Below are 27,044 nucleotides of genomic sequence, written 5' to 3'. Positions count from 1 at the left end.
TGATTATGTTGTGCGCCAATCCACGACGAACTTACTCGTAAACTAGCTGGGTAACTGGCTAAACTGGATTTTACGTTACAAATTAATTAAAATTGTATATCATTAGGATACAAAAAACTCGGGCAAAGAGCTCGAAACCCATGCATGGGGAAACCGGGACCAGGATGTAGATGACAAATGTGACCAGGAAATACCAATTAATGGTTAATTATTTATTACAAAAACAATAACAAATATTGGTAACAAAAACAATACCACAGCCGGATTAAACAGCAGGTGTTAGTGGGTTGAGAAAATCGAGAATGTTTTCTGAAACGGTTCAAATAGACGATACAAAGGCGCATTGCTTCACAGTTCCAGTAGAATTTAAATATATTAAGGATACAAATGCAGTGAAAAATATAAAACTTGACAATTAGGCCATTAATATTTAGTGAGAATACAGCCAGGGAGGCAAAAACCTAAGCGAAAACCAGAATGCACCGACTGAGTAACTAGGCTGCATTTGAAAAAAAAAAGTATTCCCGATGAGCTACAATAAGCGTTTTTATAACGTCAGAGAACGCAAAATACACCCATTAGCTGCCAGCAAACAAGCCACCAACTGCAAACAATTGGCTCTCCGCCCTTACTTAAAATTAAGGTTTATTTAAAAAAATCATATCTAACACCAGCCATCAGTCTTTTAGCCTTCTACTGTACTTGTGCATTAAATTTTGGGGCGCTTATTTTACGCGTATAAATTTAGATATAGGTCAGAATATACTACTCGCCGCTATTATTTTAGCACTGCAGCAATAGGTGCAAGATATACGTGTATACACTGTATGTTATATAGGTTATGCAAGGACATCCTCCGACGCTGGGAAAGTCCTTAAACTAAAAAAAAGTAAAAGCAGGTATGCAATGCAGTACTGTACTAAAAACGTTAAACTTACAATACATACAAAACTTTAATATGTTTTAATACAATATACAAAAAGACATCTCTGGATAATTAGTTTTTAAAAATGTAAAACTAGATTTAAAGTCTGAAACCGTTGTACTGAGCCAAATGCAAAAAAGCCCGTTTTAACATTAAGAAAAGCTTTAAAAGTTTCCATTCAATATAAATCATTGGGGTTTAGAAACAATTTTCAATATCTGGCATTTTTCTAGACAATTCTATTCCCAAAAAGGTAGGTGGTTGAGGGGTGAGGTGCAATGGTGTCGCTGCGGTGAACATTTGAAGGATGGATCGAGGGCGTTGGGCAGCACTCCAGGAGACCAGGTCCATCTCGTCCCTGGTCATTTTCAACCTGCAAAGACGATGTCAGTTGCACATTAAAACTCACACTCGCCACTGGGTGGCAGTGTAGCCATGTAAATAAACGCCACTACTTTATCCAAGTAGCCACCATCTCAGTATGTGCAGAGTTGAACCTTTCATTAAGTTTGGTGGCCAATACACATTTCATGGCTCGAAGCCATGAAATCAGGCTTGGTTTAATTGCAAATCGATGACAGATGGACGCCAGTGGGTACAAGCGAGCTAGCCTTTTGATAAAACAAAGTGGGAGGTGAATGGGTAAAATTAACCACCGTACTATGCTCGTACCGTCCACAAATCCATAACGTACTCTACTGGGCTTGAGGTTCAGTGCTCTTACCAAAAACAGGACCTCATAAAAGGTTTAAGAAAACAGAAAGATGAAAAAAGTAACATTTCCATTAAACGCTTCCCACGTGGGAAAAACGTGCGTACATGCCAAGTGTTGATGCCTGGCTGATGCAACCCACACCCCCTTTCGCCGCATTAAATATTCCCACGAGGGGGTTTGCTTGAGCCAGGAATCAAGGTACATGTGACAGGGGTAGGATGGTCAAACAATAAGTGTCACCAGCAGATTCATAACTTTTATCAGACGTACTTTTGCAGCCTCGATATTCACTTTGTATTGATGAACAGCTACCGTTATTGATGGTGCCAAATCAGATGTGAAAAAAATGCATTGGTTATGTACTACAAAGTCCAACTATTGTTTTTTACGATGTAGAAACAAGCATGCACAACCATAAAATGTATGTTATGCAACTTACTAGAAATCATAAATTACCACCAAAGGTAATCTTACAAAACCCAAGTTCAGGACGAAAAAAACCATGAAAATGAGTTGCATAACATAACTTCATTATGGAATTTAAGAAATGTGGCTGTGGCAAATGACTCAACCTCGAGGACCTGAAACAAATGTTGAGTGGTTAAGAGCTCAATTATTCGCATTTACACTTTACAGTACAAGCACAGATGTGGCAACTGCACCATTTTATTTTAAAAATCGGGAACGTGTCTATAAATTGCATCCAAGAAATTGTGAATAAATTTGAAGTTTTGTACGCGTTTGTTAGAAATAATATTACCTGTTAAAGAGCACCAGTAGGCTCAGCTGCCTCTGTCGTTTCCTGGGCAGGTGTCTGCGATGCTAGCACCGTAGGCTCTGCCGGATGTATTTCTTCGCTGTCAAACGATGCCAACTTCATGGACAGCTTCTCTTGGATTGTTTCCACCACGTTCGTCTGCTTGGAAAGTTCCTCAAATAGCTCTTCTGGGGGGTTCACATTTCCATCAATTATCACTGCATCTTCTCCGTCAAACTCGACAACACCCTCAGTTATCGCATTACACAAAGATGCCTCTTGTTTTAGAGGAGCCACTTCATCCATGGAATCTTTATTAGCATTGGCATTTACAGAATTTTCCAGTACTTCCCGTTCACAGGCAATGGTTTCATTTATCACTTGCTCATGTTCATCTACAGCAGCTTTATCCTTCTCCTCCTGGAAATCACCACTCTCTTCTCCAGAGGCAACAACTTCAGTGACACTTTCACCATCTCGACCCAAATCTTTCTGCACCTCTTCAGCGAGTGTGGTAGCAAACCCATTTTCCACACTCTGCACTACTTGCTCTTTGCCATCGGTTACTCTCTCGGATGCTATTTTCGGTTCCTCTTGCAGGGCCTCCGCTTCATTCTGATGACCATCTGAAAGGTTCTGCACTTTTTCATCAGTACCCACTTCCTTACTTTCCAACGGACCTGTACCCTTCACCTTTTGCGATGCTCCTTGAGAAGCATCGACCTGTGCAGATGCCGTTGAAATCACATCAGATTGAACTTTCGCCTCTGGCAAAGGGTGGCTTTCATCTTCGTGCAAATCAACTTCCACTGCTGCACCATCTTCAGCTTCATAAACATTCGTTTGCTCCTTCACAAAAGCCGTGGCAGCTTCAATCGCTGCCTCCACAACGGATGCAGCAGCTGTTGCATAGTCACATGGTGGCGTTTCAGTCTCAGAAAGCCCTTGCTTAAGCTCCCCACACTGCGCTTCAATCTCTGCTCCACCCACTACGGCTCTCACAGCCTTCTGTATCAACATCGCAATATCATCGCCAGCTCCGTCAGCATGTGCCGCTGCTTCAACCATTATTTCCCCTTTCTTTTCTTCCTGCGAAAACTCATTAGCATCCTCTGGGATTTGTTCCAGCTGATGAGCAACAAACGCATCGGAGGACACGTCACCATGGCTATCCTGAGTTGGCCGTTCTACCACATTTTGCATAGATGAAACCTGCGATTGTTCAACGTCGCTTGCCTGCTCTGGTTCAACTGCTTGTACTGGTAGTTGCATCACCACTGGCTGCTGTACTACGACATTCCTTGGTAGCTCTTCTACACTTTTCTGTTCCTCATTCAAGGACTCCACCGTGTCCAGCAACTCTAGAGGGGCTTGGGTTGAACTGCTGGTGAGCACAACCATCTCCTGAGACACAACTGATGTAAAGGTTGAAGTTTCAGTCACTTCCAGGGTTTGGGAAATCACGGTTTGCGAATCGTTTGAGATTTCCTCCGAGATACTGCAAGTTACAGAAGACACGGCATTATTCGTGGTCGATACTTCGGAACTGTAACTGACAACTAAATCCGAAGTATTTATTAGTGGTATCGTCGAATCTACATTTTCTGTTGTATTTTTGGTCACAGTTTTTGAAGCCACCACAATACTTTCCTCAGCACACACAGACTCTCTCTGCTCTGCATCGACCACCTCAGGGGCTCTTGAATTAGACTTCTCATCATCCATTTCTACTATTTTTAAAACGTCCGTCTGCAAAACTGTGCAGTCGACTTTGCCCGCTCCCACCTCAACATTAGCGTCATTGTCATCTGCACCAATATCCACCATTGCTTCTGTGACCGTTTCCTGGACATTGGCACAGTCTGCTGCTTTGTCACTTAGAGCCCCAATTTGCACACAACTCAAAGCTTCACCACTATTGGCAGCTGCATCTGTCACTTTAACTTGCGGCTGTTCCTCATCGTCGTATTCAGCCAGTGGCACCACAGCCGGTGTGTCAGTGTCACTGTCATTGCCCTTCACCTCTGCCGCCTGAGTGGAACTTTCCACATCGTCAGCCAAAACCTTTGTGGACTTCCTCTTCTTTCCTGGAATAAACCTCTTGAGAGACCAGGTTGAATGGGTGCCACCATGGCTGGATTCCTGATGCTGGGAAGTAGAGTTCGATGGAGGACTGCTATTCTCTTCATGGATGGTCGTTTTCTGCAATTCCCCATTCTCATTTTCTAGATTTTCTGCATCTTCCTTTTCACCCTGCTGTGCATCATGATCTTTGGATTTATTTCTCTTCTTTGGCGTTACAAGACGCTTTAGGGAACCCCAATTCACTGTGTTCTTTGGTGCTTCAGCAACCTCAGCTTTAGGTTGTTCAGACTGGACCTCATCCTTTTCAGGTAGCTCTTCCTTATTGGTCACAGTCTTGGATACAACCTCAAGGTTTATGTCCTCAAATTGCTGATCGTGTTCAGTTGCAGATTCAGGTTTGGAATCTCCTTGTGCCGGTGCGTCATCTTTTTGCTTTTGCAAATCTTGCAGGGAAGAGTCCGAATCGGAGGATTTACGTCCTCGCTTCTTGGAGGAGCCGATGCAGATCAGAGCTTCCCAATTTGGACCCAAATGCTCAGTCTTCTTCTTTTCTCCTCCTTTGACGTGTTCATCTACTTCAGAGTTCAGAGAGTCCTCTTTTCCTCCAGATACTCCACTAGTTGTGGAAGACATTGTTGTCGTCTTGCCAGCCTCCCCTGGTTCTTCCTCCTTGTCACTCTCAGAATTATGTTTGGTCCGTCTCCTCGGTTTCACAAGCTTCTTGAATGATGACCATGGAGTGATTCCATCCCTCTTCTTTTCTGCCACACCTTCAGCTTCTTCCGAAGGACCTGCTGCCTCTGGTTGAGTGGGCGACTGAGGAACCTGAGAATCAACTTCGATCCCCGATGGCGATGCAGTCTGATTGAAAGCATGTGAAGTTGCTGCCTCGGTTGCATCCGGTTTCTGCTCATCCACTTCAGTCTGGGCCTTGCCTTCACTTTTTTCCTTCTCTTTACCCCTTTTCAGAGACAATTTCTTTAGCGAACCTCCCATGAAAAACTTCTTTAACGGACTGCTTGGTGTCTTAGACTTATCAGGTGATGTTACATCCCATTCCGTTTCCTCAGTCTTTGAGGTCTGAACCGTCAAGTCGTCAGGGCTTACGTTGGGAGCTGCACGTGTGTCAACTTTATCTTGCGTCAATTCACTATTCGCTGACGGAGCTGAATGTTCCACTACACCTGCTTCCTGTTCGATAGGATGAGAATTCTCTGCAGTGGCGGAGCATTCCACTTGCTCGCCATTGCCATTTTCTTGTTTTGGTGCCTCGTTCAACTTTATTTCCTGACTGCACATCTCATCTTTCTGTTCTAATACAGCTACCGACTGCTCATTTTTCACAATGGCTATCGCTGCCTCTTCTTGCACCACCTCCACATCGTTAATATCTGTAGTTTGCTTTTGGAGTGCCTCCGTCACTTTGGTGGCATCTGCAGACTTTTCTGACGGCAGCGCTCCAGCACAAGACTGCTTTTCTTCAGCCTGTGGTAGCAAATCATTCACCTCCACTGCATGCTCTGCATTTACCGGCTCAGGAGTCGAGTCGACTAGGGGTTCGTTTCCAAGTTGATGGTTTTTGTCATCCTTCTCAGCCTTGCTGGATTTTCTCCTCAGACCAGCAAAGAGTCTGTTGTTGAACATTTTCCTCAAAGGCGTGGTCACATGAGCTGTGAAGCCCCCCACAGGAGATTCACTCGCCACAGCTTCCTCAGCACTTTCCTTTGTGCCATTTTCATGGACTCTCTTTTGGTCATCAGTGTCATTCTCGTTAGAGCTTGCCGCAGCCTCCTCACCCGATTTTTGCTCAGGGTCCTTGACAGCGGCGACGTCTGCGCCATTCTCAACAACCTGCTGCTTGCTCTGGGCCTCTTCCACCTTCCCATTAAAGTCACCATTGCCCTCACCGTCAGCATCCTTCACGGTGAGCAGAGTCACCGACTCAGGCGGCTCTTCGCGATCTTTCTTCAGCGTGAACTTGAAGCCTCCCAGTTTGAAAACCTTCTTGAAGCCCAGGTCTCTCTGTGGGGCGGCACTGGACGAAGTGGTCTGCTCTGCAGCTTGCGTAACCTCGCCTTCCTGTGCTGCCGGGGGAGCATCGGAGTCGCCGTTGCCCTTTTCCGTTTCGTTCGTCTGTCCCGGAGGCACCTCTGCCATTGCTGCTTGTTCGGGCGGTCCAGAGTCTGTCTCTGCCATGGTTGCTGTGTCCCCTTGACCCACTGTGGAAAGACAAACATGTGGTATTGTCAATATTTCATACACTGGCATTATGCTCGGATTTTTTTTTACAATTGTTAAAAATACATGAACTTCATATAAAACTACGTGCAAGTGTTGACAAAGATTGTAATTGTATCTAAACACCAGATGGTGTTGTTAAAGCTAAACATTTACATGGCAGTGAAACAGGTTTATCTCAAAAAGCTAGTTATAAGGCCTTCAAAGCATTTGCATTCAGATTCCTTCGCTCTGTTTATCCATTAATCCAATGACAAGACCCAGTATGTGCCAGTGCCCGTTAAGCCATCTGCAGCAGAGCAGTGGGCTTTATTGCAAGTGTGGCTCCATCATGCAGGTGTCACACCCCACCCCCATCCAAACTCCAGAGCACACATCAATGAGCTCATTTATTTGGCACAATACCAAATGCAAACACCAGCTTCACAGATCTCCAGGCTCGATACAAAAAAAACTACATTCGGACCAATTTGCTTAAATAAACATGCAGCGAACGCTCCAGTTCCACCGATAAAAAAAAATATAGCGAATTAATACTAATGCAATCCAAGGATGCTGTCGAATAAAAAGCCACAAAAAACACCATTAGAAGAGGCCCCCTTTCCCAGAATTCTTTTTGTCCAGATTCTTGGGCGTGCCAACAAGGCAGCACTGTTACAGGATGTTACTCATGCTCCAATTGCATTCTTGCACTGTGTGTCAGTCACATTACAGAATATGCTATCAGCATTGCACTTGCCAAAACAAAAGCATGCATCGCTTGCGTTCTTAGACACATGCGACCGAACAGGGGCCCAAGTGTTTTGCAATGTTTTAAACAAGAGCCGAACATTCCAGGGACCACGCCATGGTTTTGTGTGGCGACATTAGTTCCACACACGATTGATATTAGTCACAATGCACCACTGTGAGCGCACGCTGTGATGACCCCAGTGGTCACAACGCATTTAAATTGGGTTCGAGTGCAGCCATGTGCCCTGCCAGAATAATGCCACATTCCAAGTGTTAATAGCTTCTGCTTACAATACGGCACATTGAGACGCGCTGAAAAACAGCACAATACCAAGGCTCAACTCGTCTTGTTTAAAAGTCCGATTAAAATGCTCTCAAATGATTGGAGCCCTAGACATTGAGCAATAAGACAACTTGTGCAAGTAGTAAAACACTCCATGTCTTCAAATTACAATCATGGTTATATGAAGTGTAAATATAAACGCTTATTTGTACGAATTTTTGCAAGGAGCATAAATAATAGCAGTGAAAAAGAAATCCTGAAGACTATATATGCGATACTGGGTGCAAGAAACTGGGGACAAACATACAGGAAGCATCCAATGAAAAAGGCAGGAACTCTGCAAGGGAAGCTTTTCAGCAACCGCACCCAAGCTTTACTAAACAATAGAAGCTTCTAGTCAGAATCAACTGCCAAAGCGCTTTAAAAGAGATTCCAAATCAAACCTTTCACTTTTACATCAAAAACCGATTCGACTATAACGACAATTCTAAACCACAGGTCTCGTTAGATATACGTTTAACTAGCCAAAGAGGTTTGTCCAGTAGTTTTTTTTTAATGGGGCTTTAAAACACGGAATTAACTAAAAAGGGTACAATAATTTAAACTCAGCATATAAAAACGCAGAACTTTTTACTACAAATAGCAAATTCGTACCACTCTCCTCCTGAGAATAGTATACACACAAAAAGGCAAGCAGTGTTAGAGGACTAAGTGGCTTAGCATTCTGCCTACTTAAGAGCAGCTGTTCGCCTGCCTGCAGCAGAACACATGCTGCATCCCACTTTAAAATAAGCCCAACGCAAACACTGACGCTACTTGTGCGCTCAAGAGCCACGCCTTTACGTTCATGGAGGCTGTCCTTTCGGAGAACGCTGGAGAAAATGATTAAAACGTTATTTTTACAGGTTTTTCACAGCTCGGCTCCAAAATGATTAGCAACTGCATTTTAAATGCATTTTCAGATTGCCGTTTCTAATTGCGTGTACCACTCGACAGATACACCACAACTGTTCAAGTTTTAACAATGGATATTGGTTACTATTAAAGACGAATGTGATAAGCCCATGACAATGTTATCCAACCCATTATCATTCCAATGTACGGAAAAGCCTATCTACAGACGCAGTAAAACAGTTTTAAACTCTGGGCCTGGCAGTATGGTCCAAAACGTAACCAATAAAATCAAAGTGTTTTAAGTGTAACAAGTCTGACGACACAGCCACTAAAAAATTACCAGAATTACTATTTTTACTCTTAGGTTTTTTCGGTAAAGTCACGTGAAATACGTAAATATACTTATGACTTCACCGAAAAAAACCTAAGAGTAGGAATCCTTGCAGTCACGAAAGCTTCAAATCTAGAATTACTATTTTGCTTTTAAAAACAAATACTTCGTCACCACTTAACAATAGCCGAAACTTAAGTAGCAATACTTCATCCAAAGTGCAATTGTGACGCACGGATAAAAGCCACAAATCCGCCTACAGTACCTGTTACATAGTTGATGCCGAGCATGGTCTGGGTGAAGATGAGCAGAGCTGTCGCGTTGCCCGACCTCAGGACCGGAGATGTGAGACCGAGTGAGCGAGGAGGCAACGGCTAAGAAATCCACCAACACCCGCCTCTTTCCCCCCCCCTCCACCCAAGTGAGAGAGGGACACAGCTAAGAAAGGGGGCTCTGTCCAGCCAGCAAATGGGGATTAAGTGAGCCAACAAAAGAGAGCGCTGGCAGGGGGTCTCATTACATCAGTGGCAAGCCCAAACAACAGATGGGGCCTGGGGGGGGGAGAGGCAGGAGGGCGTGTGGGAGAGGGCAGGGCTTGAAGGGTTATGTCGCGCTTGCTCACCCCTCTCCCCCACCAATCCGTGACATTCGTCATCCTGTTAAACCGGTTTGCTCCAGATCGATCATCATGGCCATTGCACGTTAAACAACTCAATAAACGGTTAACGGACCCTGGGGTTTTGTTTCACACGCTGTAAAAAAAAATTGCACACGCAGACATCGGGCTACAAAACTATGACTACCTCATTAGCTTGACGACTGACAAGTTTTTTTTTCGCATGAACGCCAAATGCAGACAAGTACTATACAGGTGGCAATCAAATCCCTCGGTATCGACTCCATTTAAAAACCTCTCGGCATACAAATACCGGCTCTTAATTTAAGTTTGGGACGACAACTATACCCGCACCATGGGGAGGGAAAAACCAGATGACAATTTTTTTTGTTTTTACAAACTTTGGTTTGAATGTGGGACATGCATCACATTGATGAATTGTGTTTTCTGAAAACGTCTTGCGCAGACACGCAGGAATGTTGCGAGCTGAAATCCCCTCCTATCGCTGGGCAGATCCCCGTTAACTGCAGCTGTTGCATTCGGCACCGCCACAATGAATCCTCCCAATGATTATTTAAGACCTCTCTCCTGCGGCAACGCTGCAGAAATCACCAGACACCAGGCTGTTCACAACGCCCCGAGGCAGGCGCTCTCTCCTGTTGCCCTGCTCACACCAACTGGCAATTTGTCCCAATCAGCTGAACGCACAATTGGGGCTAAACATTTCCCCTTTTCGCTTTCCATTTAATTACGTGCTCCCCCCATGCAATCTCATTCCGTAGTAATGTCCCCGACCTTCAGATTTTTTTTCTATCTTCCTCTACAATCATTCCCCCCCCCCCCCCCCAGTGTATCACCAACACAAAATAAGCAACTGCACTTCACGTTGGCTCAAACCACCTGTACCAGTGCAAGGTACACACCCTGGTTCTGCTTTGTTCACCTAAAAAACGACTGCATGGCACACCCTGGTTAGCAGTAGCAGCACCACCACCACCACTCTGCCGAAACACCCACGGACAGAACTTTGATCAAGGCTGGAGGTTCGCAAGCAGAGCCATGCGGGTAGACCTCCCCCAGACGTTGGTGCGCCCTTTTCACCAGGCTCCATCACCAGACAATCAGACTGGGATTTTTTTTTCTGGGGGACAGCTGTGGGTCTGTAAATGTCATAATCATAAACCATGCGCTCCTGCAAACACAGCATCATTGGCAAGGTTTGCCTTGACCAAACACATACAATCACGAGATGAACAGCACTGTGGAGCAGAACCAATTAAAATATATCGATCGGTGGCTTTAAGTTACACAATTACAGACAAGGCACCTGTTTTTATGTAGTGCAAGTAGCTTACCCAAGCCGGTTTATCAAAGGTCAATTTTATGGCCAAACAGTAAGCAAATAAACGGATGTCCTGGTCGAGAGAAATGTTACAATGGCTACATCTAGGACAAGCACCTACCAAGCGTGACGGAGCTAGGGCACTGCCAAGCCTCTGCCTTTCTTTAGCCACAGCCGTTGAATGTATTGTCTTGCTTATTTAAAACAATACTTGGGACAATCTGTGTGATATTTCAGTTTTTTATAGTCAGAAATGTATTCATCTTAATGTTGGTCACCATTCGAGCTCGTTTAATACGTGTGGCCCATAATGGACACCAACAGATGAAGGTCTATCCATGGCACAGGTGGTTTTATTATACTTCACGAAACCGAGTGCGGGGTTTGGTAAAAAGGTGCCCCCACCCTCCCGTAACTGGTTCAGGTATCCTTCTCCACCTCCTCACACGTTAGCCACAGCCAGGAATGACGCTCAGATTACAGAGTTTATAATGCAGTGGTAACCACACCTTTGGAAAAAAAAAATTGTAAAAAATTTTACCTACGTCCAAAGTTGTGGCATTACAAAATCGTAAATTAAAACCACATCACGTTTCACTTCAAGGGAGGAATATGCCACCCACCCACCCTTTGCTAAAAAGGAGTAACAATATTATTCCGCGTAACACTTTGCAGGTATCACTGTTGGTTGCACACGAGGATCAGAGCCCAGCTGCGAGGTCGGAGGCGGCACAGGGCACGGCCGAGGCCACGGCACAACGCAGCTGTCCAAGCACTCAAACGCTGAGCGAGCGCAAAGCCCGGGGCCAGCGTGCCGGGCACTCCCAGCCACGGCAGCTGTGCCGCAGCTACCACCACGCGCACGCCTCACCCTCCAAACGCAGTACCTAAAAATCAAGTGGACTGTATAACCAGCTTATGCCAGCATTGGTGCGACACAGCATCGAGAAGTCCTTCCCATTGACACTGCCCAGACCCTTGTGTATGTACACTTACAAAAGCATTGGTAGGAAAGTCCATTATTATACTGTATTTATATGCTCTAGGATTTATGCTTCTCCCCTTTTCCAACCCACAGGCCAGCATATTTTTAAGTATGTCAAATCACCCCCCCCACCCCACCGGATGGCCAAAACATTTTACAAATCTTTGAAGACATTGGTCATGACGACCAATCACCTGTAATTGCAATTTTACAAAACAAAAGCAGCCAGTTTAAGGGGAAATGCTTCTGTGAATCCCATGTTAAGATGTCCAACTGGAAATATTGCACCACATCATGGGACCTCCCTTTGCCAGTACCAAAATGTTAATAGGTTTCCCCTTGATAATAGTTTTTTACCCTTCTATCTGGCAACAAAACTGACACCTTTTTTTTATAAGGAGTCATGTTTGCATAGACGACAATACCTGCAGTCATAATGCAAACAAAAAACATAATTCTGATAATGTATGCACTGTCCTTGAAGTTGATTGGTCCACACCCGAGACAGCTTTCCTTGGAGCCTAGTCTCACATGGGTTGGACCAGATGACGCCAAAAGGCGCACAACTTAAAGACAATGCACCATCAGAGTACGAGATATATATTTTGGCGTCATCTGGTCCAACCCATGTGAGACTAGGCTCTAAGGAAAGCTGTCTCGGGTGTGGGCCAATCAACTTCAAGGACAGTGCATACATTATCAGTTATGTTTTTTTGTTTGCATTATGACTGCAGGTATTGTGGTCTATGCAAACATGACTCCTTGTAAAAAAGGTGTCAGTTTTGTTGCCAGATAGAAGGGTAAAAACCAATTATCATATTTTTTACTGGCAAATGAGGTTCCTATGGTGTATAGGTTTCCCCTTTTCTCTGGCAATAAAAAAACAGGTACACTATGAGATCTCTTACCAGTGGCAAAATATAATGGTAGGTTTTTACCCTTTTAACTGGTACAAAACTGACACCTTTATTCAAGGCATCATGTTTGCAATGACCACAACACAAGTAGTCAATAAAGCAAACAAAAAGAAGCAACTCTGATAAGGATAATAATATGCACTGTCCTTGAAGTTGATTGGCCCACACCCGAGACGGCTTTCTTTAGAGCCTAGTCCCCATTGGTGTAGGGCCAGATGACTACTTGTGTTGTGGTCATTGCAAACATGATGCCTTGAATAAAGGTGTCAGTTTTGTACCAGTTAAAAGGGTAAAAACCTACCAAAAAAAACAGGTGTTAAGATGTTAAAACAAACCGAAACCTTTCACAAGGAATCATGTCTGCATTAACCACTACTTGTGGTCAGAACACAAACAAAAAAAACTCTGAAAATATATGCATCGTCTTTGAAACAGATTGGTTCACACCAGCGACAGCTTTCTTTTGAGCCAAGTCCCAAGCGGCGTTCGACCAGAGGACGCGAACGGCGTCACACTTTGTAGGAAAATACTTATGGGGGTCCCCTCAAGCGGGGAGCTCCACGTGGTTCCTCACGCAGTGTTGTTGCACTCGCAGCAGCCGTGAATTTAACTCCCTCCACCCCATCGACCCCCCCCCACCACCAACCCTCCCATGCCTCTTGTCGTCACCCACCCTCACACCGCCACGGGATACACATCTCCGTCTGCTCCATCCACTTGCCACCATCACTGCTGCCGCCGCCACCACCACCACCATATAAAGTTGTAATGGGTTTTCTCGTTGCCCAAAATACTCTGCAAGAATGCACAGTTGCGCTCTCCAGCTGTCGGTGAAAGGAATGCCTTCCCCAATCTCAAAACCAAATGCTGTAAAGTATTGGTGGTATGCATCCAGCGTTCTCACCTTTTTAACCATCTTGTCGGCGGTTTGTAGTTGTCACCACTTGCACAAAAGTTGCTGCCGACCCCGCGCCACCGATGTAACTCGCGAAAGCGGCACGGGTCACCCACACGGAGGGGTGCAGACGCATCATAGCGAACCCGCCGTCAATTTTACTGCTGTATTTTATTAAACGGCACCGTGGAAAACAACGTCAGCACTAACCGTTGCAATTGATGATCATCATTTATTATGGTCCCTCGACCAATCTCACATCAAAGGACGTGGACTTTCAAAGGGCTCGCACATTTTGGCCACATTCCAGCTCTTGCACTGCGTGCTCAAAAGCAAAAGAGAACATTCCAGAGCGGGACTTTTTTTTTTAAACCAAATTATGAACGCAAACTGAACACTACATTTTATTCACCACGCCGAATGTGCATCCGATGTCGAAGTCCATGAGTGCCACTTGAAATATATAGATTGTGCCAATTTAACGTGCATCATGTAATTTTTTACCGCATTGTGTATGGTAGATAATGTAGTTAGAAAATTATGTTGTAGGCCTATTAAGCATGTCCGGTTAGGATTAAATCAGTGGCCATGCCAGAGCATCGTGAACATCCAGGAACCCTCGGGGTGGTTCAGGAAGGATGAAATTTAGCCACAGTTGCGGCAAGGCAAGTACAGCTGCTACGCAAGGGTTTAAAGATTTCAGCACTACCTTTTCAATAGTGGAAGCAGAGCAGAAGGAAGAAATTTGAAGCATGCACGCTGAAGCATGAGTGATGAGAGTTATTCATCAGCATTGGGATGCCAAGACCACTGCACCACATGGGTCACATTTTTGGCTGCTTGATACTTTGACCTTTTGCATCCCAAGCACTTCACCATTATCCCTTGGTGAACGTAGCCTCCATTACAGCAGATTAAATTCACGACAAAAAGTTGGGGCGGTAATTTAATTGTCTTTACAATTCAAACGTGTGTGGGCTCTGCAGTCCTATAATCCTGCTTACATTGAAATGTGGTTGGAACGAGGTCAATTTCCTTCATTAGGTCTCCAAAGTTCACATACCCTAAATGATTGTAATTGCACAGGCAAACCAAGATGCTATCACCGTGACCACACAAGCCAAACCACCACCGTTTCTAAAAGAAAGAAATCCTCTGCTTAAATTTAATTCCCAATTTCCTTGAAAGAATGTATACTATGCCAGGCTGGATTCATCACTTATGGAGAGCACAGCAGATTTGGAGATGAAGGGATTCCATGTTATGTGGCTGCTGATGTTAGGGAGGGGCGTCGCTCTGCTGCCAAACAGCCTAAGCACGTAGGCACACAGAACTGATACCATCTTCACCACAAGGATCATTAAAGACGTGAACCCTCACCATTTAAGTAGAGGCAAACAACCAATATTGTTTATTTGCCCATAACGTATTTTAAAGATACAGCAGTCTCGCTATACGGCTTCAAAAGTCCATGGGGTAAAGCTCAAGTTTACCACGAGTAATCTTGGAAGACGGCATCACACAATCTGAGGAACGTAAGCTCCCGTAATCTTCTCATCAGCGGTCAATGTTTACAAGATTTTCTCCAAAGTTCCGAGTTTTAAAACGCGAGTGTACACACGATTGTCGATGGAGCGTGCACTGCCAACCCAGCTCTACCGGCTTCCCCCCACACCCTCTCCCCACCTTTGTTATGGTTTTCACAGCAGAGAGTGGTGCGCACACGCAAGCATCCGCAATAACCACGCTGGCGCCAGAGAATGTCTCAATCGCAAGATGGCTCTTCTGCGTTTTCTTCATGCGATCACACATCAGGAATGTTCCCGAAAGGATTCTCCTGCACAAGGTGTACGAGCGACTTGGTCATGGGGTTCCAGCGCGTTTCACGAATTACTCATGCTGTAAATGGAAGCGCTTTCTATTACAAATCACCGATGAATAACTCGAGTTGCTTGCGGCACCCTCCTACGCTTTGGCCTCATTCATTCAAACGGAAGGGCACTTGTGTTCAACCCCCCCCCTCCCGAGCCAGGTTTCCTCCCCATCACCCGTCCATTGTGAATGAAGGACATAATCTGACCTGTTCGTGCGAGGATGGGGACAGGAAGTGGGCCTGCATTAGTCGCTGCTCTACAGGGAAATCCAGTGCGTGCTCAACCCTGCAGGAAGTGTGTCACGGCTTGCCACATTCCAAGGCCCAAAACCTTGCCAAACAAGTAATAATAATAACAATCTGAATTTGTATGTAGTAATAATTCAGGTTTGTGTCCATCCACCGCAAATGAAGCCCCACACCATGCCAGTTGTGGGGGTTGTTTGACCATACATTGCTTGGTCAGTGTAGGTTGGTAAAGGAGGTTCCCAGAACTGCTTTAGATAATTACTCACCGATGTTGGAAGCCAAGGGTCGGTTATTGAACTTGGGTCACGCCAGGTTCATAGCGAAACGTGCAAATCACCGCTCAAAAAATTGTTACTCAAAAGCCTCTTACAGACAGATAAGACGTAAAAAAAACAGCCAACCACCACAACCATGTTCTGTGTGGCGTCTCTCAATGGTCAAGGGCCAGCTCTAACACAGGAGCCATTTACCACATGTAATGGCCATCGAAATTTTAGGTCTTAACAAAGGAGAGAATTGTTAATGGAATCAAGTAATTTGCCGACCCCAGAGCGACAGATTTGCGCGCACACACGACCCAAATCTCGTGGAGTTCACCAGGGAACAGAGTTTAGTTTTTGCGTGGAGAGATCAGGAGCCACTGTCTCAAACATTACAGTACTTGGATACCCACAAGCCCTTGCCCTGCTCAACCTCCCCAAGGACACAGTAGGAAGTCGGTGGACAAGGAATGCCATGGCAATTATGATAAAGTAGTTATTGAATTTGTTTTAAATGGAAGTTATGCTTACATGCGAAACCAACCGCTACAAGCTGGGTGCAATCTGTAAATAATATCAAAGGCATGTAAAGACGAGCACAACGAAAGTACTTTAGCTTAGGGTGTTGTCTCCCAATTGATTTCTATAGCATAATGCTGTCAATTATGGGTGTAAATGCCCTTCAACAAATGGTAGCACCTTCTGTGGCTGCAGAGGAAATGGGAACCCATGACTGTATATATGGATAAAAATCCATACACTGCGATATGAACACCGTGGAGCTGAAGAGCACACATCGAAAAAAATTCTGCATCCAATTTATTTGAGCCCTAATTGCACTTCAATTTCCAGAGCCCGGCCGATTCATGCATTTCTTGCTGTAACCCAGCACAAAGGAGATGGAGGCTCCAGGAAAGTCAAGCAGGCCAGAACTTCAGTACCACAATAAAAAAAAACCTCCTGTGGATTAGATCCAGTACGCCGCATATAATAAATACGACAATGCCTGCCCCCCCCCCCGGCCCCCCCCTCCCCCAGTCGTTAAGACACTTGGCAAATTTATCCCTTGCTCAAATTTCTGGATTCGCTCCCAATGGTTGGGACCTCATCCTGTTTATGTTTGAATGACCCAGTGTCAGAGGGGTTTACGTGCAGAGCTCCTGGGCAGCTGCAGCGCTTGTGCGCACAATGCTATAGCACAAATACAAGGGTCTTGTTTAGTCTGAAAAAAAGCAATGTCACACGCACGTTAGTACAAGACGCTGGCTGCAATGTCGCACATGGTCGAGCAGCACATTTCATCTCCGAGACCATTACACTTTATGGGCTGGGAAATGAGCCACCGTTAGTTGGGCTCCTTAACGTTGCAAACTGCTGGAAGCCAGCCATGTCCATAAAGCCCTGCAGGTTATTTCTGCTCACCTTCCAGGTCAGCATTGTCGAGCGGAGCTCTTACTTCACTGGGTGTTGTACCCACCAGGATTCTGGGCATGGTAATTAGGGTGCGTTTTAATGAATAAAAACCACAACTGGACACGAGCCAGCGAGGATTTATCAACCCTGTTCCCACGGATCGCACGTCAATTCCGATACATTCGCGTTAGTAATCTGGTTTGGTAAAAAAATGGGGTCAGAGCTTACAAAACGAATGCCTATATAGGCATGCTTAAAAATAACATCTTCACGTTCTGCAAATTCTTTAGAGAGCATAGCATTAAAGTGCAGTACTTTACCACTTGTTAAATCATTACATTTAAATGTGCATAAATTATGTTTTTAATTCACCATTGATCTTGTCGAGAATGGTCACTATCCACAACACATCAAGCGTGGATATCGGTGTAAATCATACGCTTTGAAAAGATGAAGCATTAAAAAGGGGTTAATGCATTCAAGTGCGAGGCAGTTAACAAAAGGCTTATTCTTTTCGCAGGGACAAAATATGCAATGGAGCAATTCAGGTCGCCCGAATGTTTAGGATAAAGCGGCAAGTATTGTGAGTGGCTCAATTCACACCAAAATGGCAGAGGATCCCAACAAAGTGGATCGTGGCAGAAAGTTGAGGGAGAGTGGCAGGGCAGGGGTTTAAGGCCATTTACAGCCCAGATGGGGTCAGCAGATCAGAAGCACCATGGTATGTCGACTGCTACTGTGACACAAAAGGCTCGTCCGATTTAACAATGCTCCATTGCAAAATCCAAATGTCTACGCACGGATAAACGTTCACAAATGCACGAGTAGGGAGAAAAAAACTTCAAATGCACTACAGTCATATTTTTGGCAGAAGCCAACTTCCTAAATGTGCTTCAGTTTAACTAATTTTAACCTCACCGAAAATCCATGGCATTTAAAAATGTTACGAAATTTTTTACCTGGATAATAAAACTTAATTTGGAGCTTTCGTGACTGCAGGAATTACTCTTTAGTTATTTCGGTAAAGTCACGTATAAAGAGAATAATAATGGCATGCTATTATTTAATTTATTATTTTCTCTTTATACGTGACTTTACCGAAATAACCAAAGCGTAATACCAGGATAATCTTTTGATAGAATTTGTTTGCAAGTGTGTCCAGGGATATATCTACATGCACAGCCCTCGTCAAAACCACTGCTGGATAAGAGCCATCCCACAACCCATTTGCTAATCCAAGTGGTATCCAGGCCAAACTGTTAAGCTCATGTTGATCTGATTGGGCACATTCCAGGTGATTTGGTCATCGGCAAATCTATATCCTGTAATCCCGTCTCTTCTACAACAGTCTACACAATGCTACGTCAGGTCAAGATAAGTTACTCGTACATAAAAGTAAACTAAAATAATATTTGGTATGTGCATTATATTTTACAGTATAATCTTTACACCTCATTGAAGGCATTCCTGGATAGTGATAAAATAACGTGTGCCAATTGACAAGACATATTTTTCTTATGTATAAAATTTCGAATATTCTTCAAGTTAATGTTCTTCGGTTGAGCTTACAATAAATAGATAGCCGATGCAGAGTATGTTTTAAATCCATCAAGAATTAGACGTCAAGCTCCTCTGCAGTCATACAAATTGACAAACCAAAGCCTAAAAAGCCCAACTAATGCACATTAACAAAAGTGGAACACATACTTGAGATGAATTACAAAAGTACTGTACACCAAGGGATGTCTGGCAACGACAGCTGCTTTTGTCAAGTTATTCAAAGCAATATTAGAATGTTATGAGAATTGCATTGAGAAATAAAAAAGGCACATAAATAAGATAATATTTACAATTGCAGATTCTGATTCCAGGTCATTAAAACAACCGATGGGGGGGGGGGGGGACTGCTGGGTGCTTGTTCAGGAAACGTCCGTTGGAAGCACTCCGCACTTGGGGCTAAACAAAAGACACCATGCCAAATACGCTACAACCAAAACAGGCGCGCAGCACAGCATTTCAAATGAGTCCAGCTCAAGCACGAGGAGAGTGCAACCTGCCAACACAGTACTACTCCATTGCTGGCTGCTACCCAATCGCCGATTGCAAAGCCCCAAGACAACCTTTTGTTTAGGATTGTATTAAATATTAACCTCCATCAATATAGGTTTCCCGTAAGGGGCTATAAAATGTACTATTAAGGCTGCCAATTTAACAAAAGCAAAGCAACGCCCAGGATGGATTACATGGGAATTAGCCACCTGGCTGGTGTTAGGTGTTGTACAACAATAGTTACTCGACCTTCATTCTTGGCAAAGGATCGAGACATGGGTCCCCTTTTCAGTCTGCCGTGTCCATGTTTCAGTCAATTGGGCACACATTTCCAAGAGCCACCCAATCGGTCGTGATAATCTTAACACCACTTCAATGCATGCCCTCAATGTAGCGAAAGAAAGTTCTCTAATGCTAATTGTGTTAAATAAAATAAGCAATACAAAACTGGAATTTTCCAACTCACCGGCGAGCTGAAATAATAAAAATGGCACATTGACTGGTTGTACACGTGACAATGAGATTAGTTTGGCAGTCGGGTGTACCGTTTTAGAACAAATTTAGTACAAAACATTACGTGGGCCAACGCAACAATCTATTAAGCATCAATTATGGTTCTCGTCAGCCACAATGTTGTGGTTTATATATGAACTGTACAGTATGCACCTCAATAGTAAGCATGTACAACAAATGTACCTCCACACTGTACAGGAATTTAACCTTACTTTGCACTTCCCTTTCATGGCACTGAAATTTGTAAAGCTCCAGTTCTTGGCCAATTGACAATCACATTGTATTTACGTACACTAATAAACCCCCATCTTAAAAGATGCAATCAGGCAGAACCACCACCACATGACGACATAGGTTAGGGGTGGGGAGAACCTGTTCCTTCGGAGAAGGGCCAAAGACGACTTTTTTTTTTAAATACACGAGGGCCACATTAAACGCACACCTCAGGTCACTTCTGTCACTGAAAAGGGGCTCATTCCAATGACGAGCACACGCTAAAATTAGGTTTTGCCAACGTGAATACATCCCCCAAGAATACCCGATTAGTGTGGCAAAGACGCTTACCGCAAAGGATACGCAATCGTTAGCTGGCCGTTTCGTAGTTAAAAGTGGCAGCGGGCCACATAAAAATTAGGTTTGCGGCTTGAATTGGTTCCATGGGGTGGCAAATGCCCCTTCCCCTGGTGTAGGTGATGATAAGCAGTGGCCCGAAATACAATCGCCTGTGGAATACGCGCAGCAGACGAAGGCCCCCTTGGCAGCACAGGAATGCCACGGTAGGGGAGACCGTGTGTTGGCCAAATCAGCTCGAGTTAATCCAAACCAAGTTCTTGTTTGTACCGACCGCTTAAACTTCCCCCAGATTCCATGCGGCTGTTGACCAACCACCGCCGACTTGACTAGAACTGTGGTCTATTTTACGCACAAAAAAACAAACCAATTATGGCTCCATGCTGTCAACAAAGAGTCAGCTAACCAGAGTTAAAGCGAGAACAGGTGCGCAGCCTTGCCGACCCTCAACAGCGCAGCAATTAAAAGGTCTGCATTGATGGATTTGACTACGAAAAAGGCTACAAGTATAGCGTCGATTTACAACATGACCGACTCCAGGCCTGCAGTCCCAACTTGGTCTGCAATAATACCTCGAGGAGGGAGAGGGGGGGCCCAGGGCACGAGTCAGACCACACACAGCAGCGCTAGCAGAGAAACAGAGACCACCCAGCAACCACAAAACAAGTTGCTCCCTTCGCCAGCACGTGAACACCACACCAAAGTTGCCTCTCGTCCATGGCTCCCCATTCTTGGCTGCTGCCGTGCACCTTGGTGGTGGTGGTGGGGGGCCCAGGGCGGCCGACGTCACTGTGCCCACAGCCGAGCGACAGACAACCTCTGGCCCGAGACAACGCAAATGTCGAGATTTCACAACAAGGAGGGAGGCGAGAGCGAGTGGAGGGCATCGAAGGGGAGGAGCGGTGCTCACCAAGTCGCCTCTGGTGCTGCCGCGGGAAGAATAAATCGTGGGCAGCCGCCGGGGGGGGGGTCCTGTAACGGCATGGGCGTTGTAGCTCGAGTTAAGAAATTGCACCCAACACATCATCATTATTATTATTCACTACCCCTGCTCTGCTCCCTATCCAGCTCACTCCACTCGTCATCGCACGACATACATTATACAAAACAGCTCTCGTTTTTTTTTTAAAACACAATAATAATAAAACTTACTAAACCAAACGACTTCAAAACATTTTACCCCCCCCCCCACCGCACTAAATAACACGAGGGAAAAAAACCGCGAATCCCGTCTCCCCAGGAACACTTGCCTTGGGCTTCCAGCAGGAATACAGCAAGAGCGGAGGTCCTCACTAGACCGGCGTCTTGTTCCGAGCTGGGCGATGGTTTATCAGTAGACGCTCCCCGGTAATAATCCTCGTGTCCCGCAAGATGTCCCTCTGCCGGAGCTCCTATTTAAAAGTCCCTTCGCACCGTAGACACCGGATCGGATCGACCCACAGCTCGCCACCGCTGGATCACTTTGTAGCGAACCGATTCGCCGGAACTTATAAATGCTGCTGGATCCACCGGCGTTAATCGGATTAGTTGGGAGGGTGTAGTGGGGGTGGGGTGTGTGTGTGTGAAACTACTCAACACAACTGGATCTCGTGAAGCTACAGTACAAGCATCTGGCGAGCAACCCCCCTCCAACGAAAGCTAAACAGATTAAGGTCAAAGCGACTTGAATTGTCTCGATAGGGGAGGGAATCGTTTAAATGGGCGCGGCTACTTTGAATTCTAATCAACCCATAAACAGGTGGAGCCACTTACATCTTCTGAGAGCAATTTGAGTTTTATTTTTGTAAACCGCCGCTCGGCCACGTGCTCGCTGCTCCACGTGCGCGGTGCTCCCCCCTCTACCCCGCCCCTTTTTTTGTACTTTCCCGCGAATTCCTCGCGGCCACGTGGAAGGCCCCCCCCCCCCGCGTCGACCAATCGGTGAAGCGCTATGCAAATTAGTTTGTTGTCGTTATTGTTACGTGACGCAGCGCGAGCACATGCCGGAAGTCGAGCGGTTTGAGTACAATTGGAGCACAATTGGAGCAACCGATTCTTAGGGCGATACCAAATAATACTAAATGGGCCGAGGCAATTCAATATTTGATTTCTGGGACACTTTTTATCCAGGGGTGGACTTAACTCCACGACTTGGGGGGTACCAATCAATTCGAAATCGGTGCCACACTCCGCGATGTCGAAATGCAGCGAGGATGATTGCGCTGAAACCCTGAACGTTCGCGCTACGCACCGTAGTGGTGCATCGTGTACAGCTCGTCGAGATGAGTCGATTGCCGCATCGCCGACCATCAACAGACTAAAAATGACTGCATCACGGACATTGTGCGAGAGCCGGGGTACTATGGTACCCTGGGATACCGCCATAAGGTTCAATTGGAAAACGTGGTCGTTCTTTGCAAGCCTACCCCCCCCCCCCTTTGTCAATCCACTGCTGGATGAAAGGAGGCTCCTCCACACGCAGTGTCTCTCCCATGGTGGGGGGGGGGGGGGTGTTTTACCATGCCGGTTCATCCGGGTGGGTGAATGCGAGGGACATAGTACAGTAGAACATTGCACTTTGGCTGCACTGCCTTCTGCTGCTCATAAGGTAGCCCCGTAGAAGCCTGCAATGCTCGTGTAATGCTTGTTAGGATGCCCATCCCGGCACGATCCAGGCTTCCTGCTTAGCTTCCGAGATCAAGGTGACTTTGTCATTGTATAAGACACTTAATATCCAGCAGTTGATATAAATTAACCCGTGCAAGGCAGGGGCAGTGAGTGGACGGTAGAAATCACGATCCCCACCGTTTATTAAAAAGACCTCGTGAATACTCCACAAACGCAGTGGTTTTTGATATGCGGTGCGAAATCGACAAACCCGTTTCCTAATGAAGAGTGTACATGGAGCCTACTCGGTAACAACACTGGCATCTGTGTGTGTTTATTGTCAAACCCGTTCAACGTGAGAGACGCAACAGCGATGAGCCCGGGTGAAGACTGGAAAGCCCCTTCAACTTCCCACGTGCCTGTATGTGATTACATGTCACTTACCCCAACCCGAATGTTGCATCGGAATCGCAATGATCCAACGCACCGTTAAGAGTGATTTTGTTCACACATGCAGTTTGTGCTCTCTTTTTGCGATTCATTCCGTGAATCCACGTAACACTTTCGTGTAACATATCACGCCTGATTTTTTTTTTATGCATAAATACCATAAGATATGCAAGGTCTCTCTAAGTGGTTCCAACTTCCAAACAAGTTAAGCAATACTTGTTTTATTTTATTGTTGTCACGAGACCCTGGACATTGTTCACAATTGCAAGAGCGAATTCAGTCATCTGTAGCCATTCATATTCAAGTGCTTTATCACACACCGAGGCTCTAAATTCCAGATAATGTTGGCTGCAAATCCTGATAAAACCTTTCAATGTTACACTATGTGCCATCAGTGTTTGATGTTCACTGATAAATCGATTTCGTTCATTATACAATCACAGTGTAACGTTTTTGAAAGTACGTAGAAACATGAGTACGAGTTCTAGATTTGAAGCTTTCGTGACTGCAAGGATTCATACTCTTAGTTCTTTCGGTAAAGTCACGTAGGTAAAAAATTAAATTAAATTAAAATTTATAAAAAATAAAAACAATAAAATCACGACGTTTCTGAGGCAACACAAGCTTATTTCTTCAGGTGAAACTGTCACAGCAAAAAATCACTTGATACAGATTTTTTGCTGTGACAGTTTCACCTGAAGACGGAAGCTTGTGTTGCCTCCGAAACGTCGTGATTTTATTGTTTTCATTTTTTTATTAATTTTAATTTCATTTTTTACCTACGTGACTTTACCGAAAGAACTAAGAGTATGAGTACGAGTTTTCCCTACTCGGTGCAACTCAAAAGGGTGTACATTAAAATGGCCAAATATCTGGTATAAAAAAACGGTGTATATTACCATTTATTACTCCTGCACCCACGATACACATTCCATTAAAACCTTCAACACCCACACAAGTCACACCATTTTACCAGCATCGCATACTTTAAAAGTAGGAGAAAAAAAACATAGATACCCTCGGTAAGAATGTAAAAGCAGGTCATCTGTCTGCTGCATCTGCTCAGATAGGAAACAAAAATGCTTGTGGACATTTTTCTCGAGAACAATAACACTAATAAGTTTAGGGTGGTTGATTCATTCATTCTTGTTTTGGTTTTCTTGTCACGCTGTAATACATGACCCAACGTATTCCCAATTTCCCGGGACCACGTCATCACACCCCAAGTATTCACAACTAATTAAAATCTTAAACAGCACTGTAGATTATGAACAGATTTTCTTATTGGTACATTTCTTCTGCAAGTTGTTGTTTGTTTAACTGTACGTGTTTATGATAATATTTTTGTTCTGCGCTCTTTGAAAGGAAACTGAGAACTAAGAATGTGTTTTTCCCAAGCAGAGCATTTACATTTTTCAGCACGGTACCGCATTGTGTCGGCTTCCTTCTGTCCAAAGGAGGATACTTCCCTGTTTCCTGAAAGGAAACTTACATTGACAGAAAATGCAGCTGGTTGCATTTAAACATTCTGCTGAATGAAATTCAAATGGGAAGATACAAATAACATTTCAGCAAAAAAAGGTTATGCTCCCCTTAACCGCCGCATTTTTCCGGTAGTCACATCATCCCCCAAAACATGAATACATCTGAAAAAGCCACCGTCTATTATATTTGATTAATTCATGTTCTGGGTCAAACATTATGTGGTCACTATAAGGTCACTATATAACTTTATGTGTAAATTACACCAGGCTAAAGACTGCACGTATTTAATAGCATGTAATGTGACATCCCGGACAACCTGTTTTAACAAACATTTGAAAAAAAAATCATTATTTGTATATAAGTGTCATGACAGATTTATACATATTTAAAATGTTTTAGCTACACTGCCAGATTTAGTAAATACAACCTTTACAATCAAATAAGTAAATACGGTAAATACATTCAGCCCTTCCTCAATCCACTATTGAATAAAAGCCTGACCAAGCCCTATTGGTCTTGAGGGTTGTTTGACCATACTTTACCGTGCTTGTAAGTATAGGTTGGTGAATCGGGGTGGTTAACCAGGACCAGTTTAGATAGCACTGGCTACTTATCTTAGCCTTGACTGTAGCCTGGAATCAGTCATATTTTCACCCCTCCATCTCAACAAGTTTTAAAAACGTGTGACTAGTCACGTGTCCATAAGCCCGCCCAAATATATAAGGAAATGCAGTAATGCAGTACCATTTATATTATCAGGCAATTGTTCTGCTTCAAGAGCTAAATAAAATTAAAGCAACAAACCCCGTCGTACAATATTGGGGATGTTGGGCTACAAAAGTTTTTAATGTGTGTTGCTGATTGTTTCCTTGATATTGTTGGAAAATTGTGGAAATATGTGTTTTTATCTGGAGTTGTTTTCAATCATGTGTTAAAGTTTCCTGTTTTCCATACGTACTTGCTTCTGAGTATTATATAAACACATTTCTCTCCCTCATTCAGTCCACACAACTTCACACCTTTACTTTTTATGCTTGGTTCTTTCGGTAAATTCACGTAAAAGGGAAAAAACAATAAAATAATAAAAATAAAACAATACAATTCTCACGACATTTCGATTGCAACACAAGCAATCATCATCAGATGTGAAAACCACAGCAAGAAAATTTGAAAAAATTGTTTTTTTTCCCTTCTACGTTACTTTACCGAAAGAACCAAGAATATGAATCCCTGCAGTCACGAAAGCTTTAAATCGAATCGTTTACATATTGTTTACTTTTATTAAACACAATAACAAACGCTTAGATTCTTCACTTAACTATTCCTGAAACTTGGAAAATATTTTTATACCATGGAAATGCGTGCCTTTCTCTACAGATGCAAACACAAGTGATGTTCTCCAGATCGGATCTCGTTCACGCTACAGTTGCAAGTGGGGAATGGGTCCATGCGAAGCAGACATACTTGTTTGGACAGCTGCCTGTTGTTACTGATTCTGTGGCATGGCCATGCTCCAAATATGGACAGGGCTGTTTCAGAATTAGCACATTTTTAAAGTATGTTTTTCACTTTCTTGGTTTATTTTCTGGCAGTGTAAACCTCACAAAATTCATAACAATAGAAAGGAAAATCAGTGGCTTTACAAAGCAAAAATGTAACAAGAACTATTGGACAAAACAAACTAGTAAACTGGGCTTGGCAGTTGGGTGTATCAGTAATAAATACCTAAGGCTCGTATTTATATACGAGCAATAAACGTAAAATCAAAGCTATTCAAATATGAACACGTGCATTTTATGTGTATGGCCCACGAATGAATAACTTTTAATATATTAATTATGCAATCGTGTGGACATTTAACTTTTAGAAAATTAAAAGTGA

The 27,044-nt window shown here is 44.2% G+C and overlaps 1 protein-coding gene across 2 annotated transcripts; it reads right to left on the bottom strand.

Moving 5' to 3' along the window:
- Positions 1-197: 197 nt before the first annotated feature.
- On the bottom strand, positions 198-21,606 carry AKAP12 (A-kinase anchoring protein 12). Of its 2 annotated transcripts, none has more exons than XM_078595962.1 (3): positions 21,553-21,606; positions 2,401-6,701; positions 198-1,298 (listed from the first exon to the last, which is right to left on the bottom strand). In XM_078595962.1, the coding sequence occupies exon 2, from the start codon at positions 6,676-6,678 to the stop codon at positions 2,404-2,406; it is 4,275 nt and encodes a 1,424-aa protein (XP_078452088.1). In that variant the 5' UTR covers positions 6,679-6,701; positions 21,553-21,606; the 3' UTR covers positions 198-1,298; positions 2,401-2,403. The 2 variants fall into 2 exon arrangements, with proteins under 2 accessions (XP_078452088.1, XP_078452087.1); XM_078595961.1 differs by lacking the exon at positions 21,553-21,606 and adding an exon at positions 9,226-9,535.
- Positions 21,607-27,044: the final 5,438 nt, after the last annotated feature.

The sequence above is a fragment of the Lampetra planeri genome, chromosome 7, assembly GCF_965212315.1.
Source record: "Lampetra planeri chromosome 7, kcLamPlan1.2.h2, whole genome shotgun sequence".
Taxonomy (NCBI): Eukaryota; Metazoa; Chordata; class Hyperoartia; order Petromyzontiformes; family Petromyzontidae; genus Lampetra; species Lampetra planeri.
The sequence above is the reverse complement of the archived record's forward strand: the minus strand, read 5'-3'. Positions and strand labels throughout refer to the sequence as shown.

Bases quoted from the DNA above. Each gene is read 5' to 3' on its own strand.
- AKAP12 (XM_078595961.1), bottom strand. From the start codon at position 9,250: ATGCTCGGCATCAACTATGTAACAG. The intron at 6,702-9,225 runs GTACTGTAGGCG...GTCTTTCCACAG, and splicing joins CGGCATCAACTATGTAACAG to TGGGTCAAGGGGACACAGCA.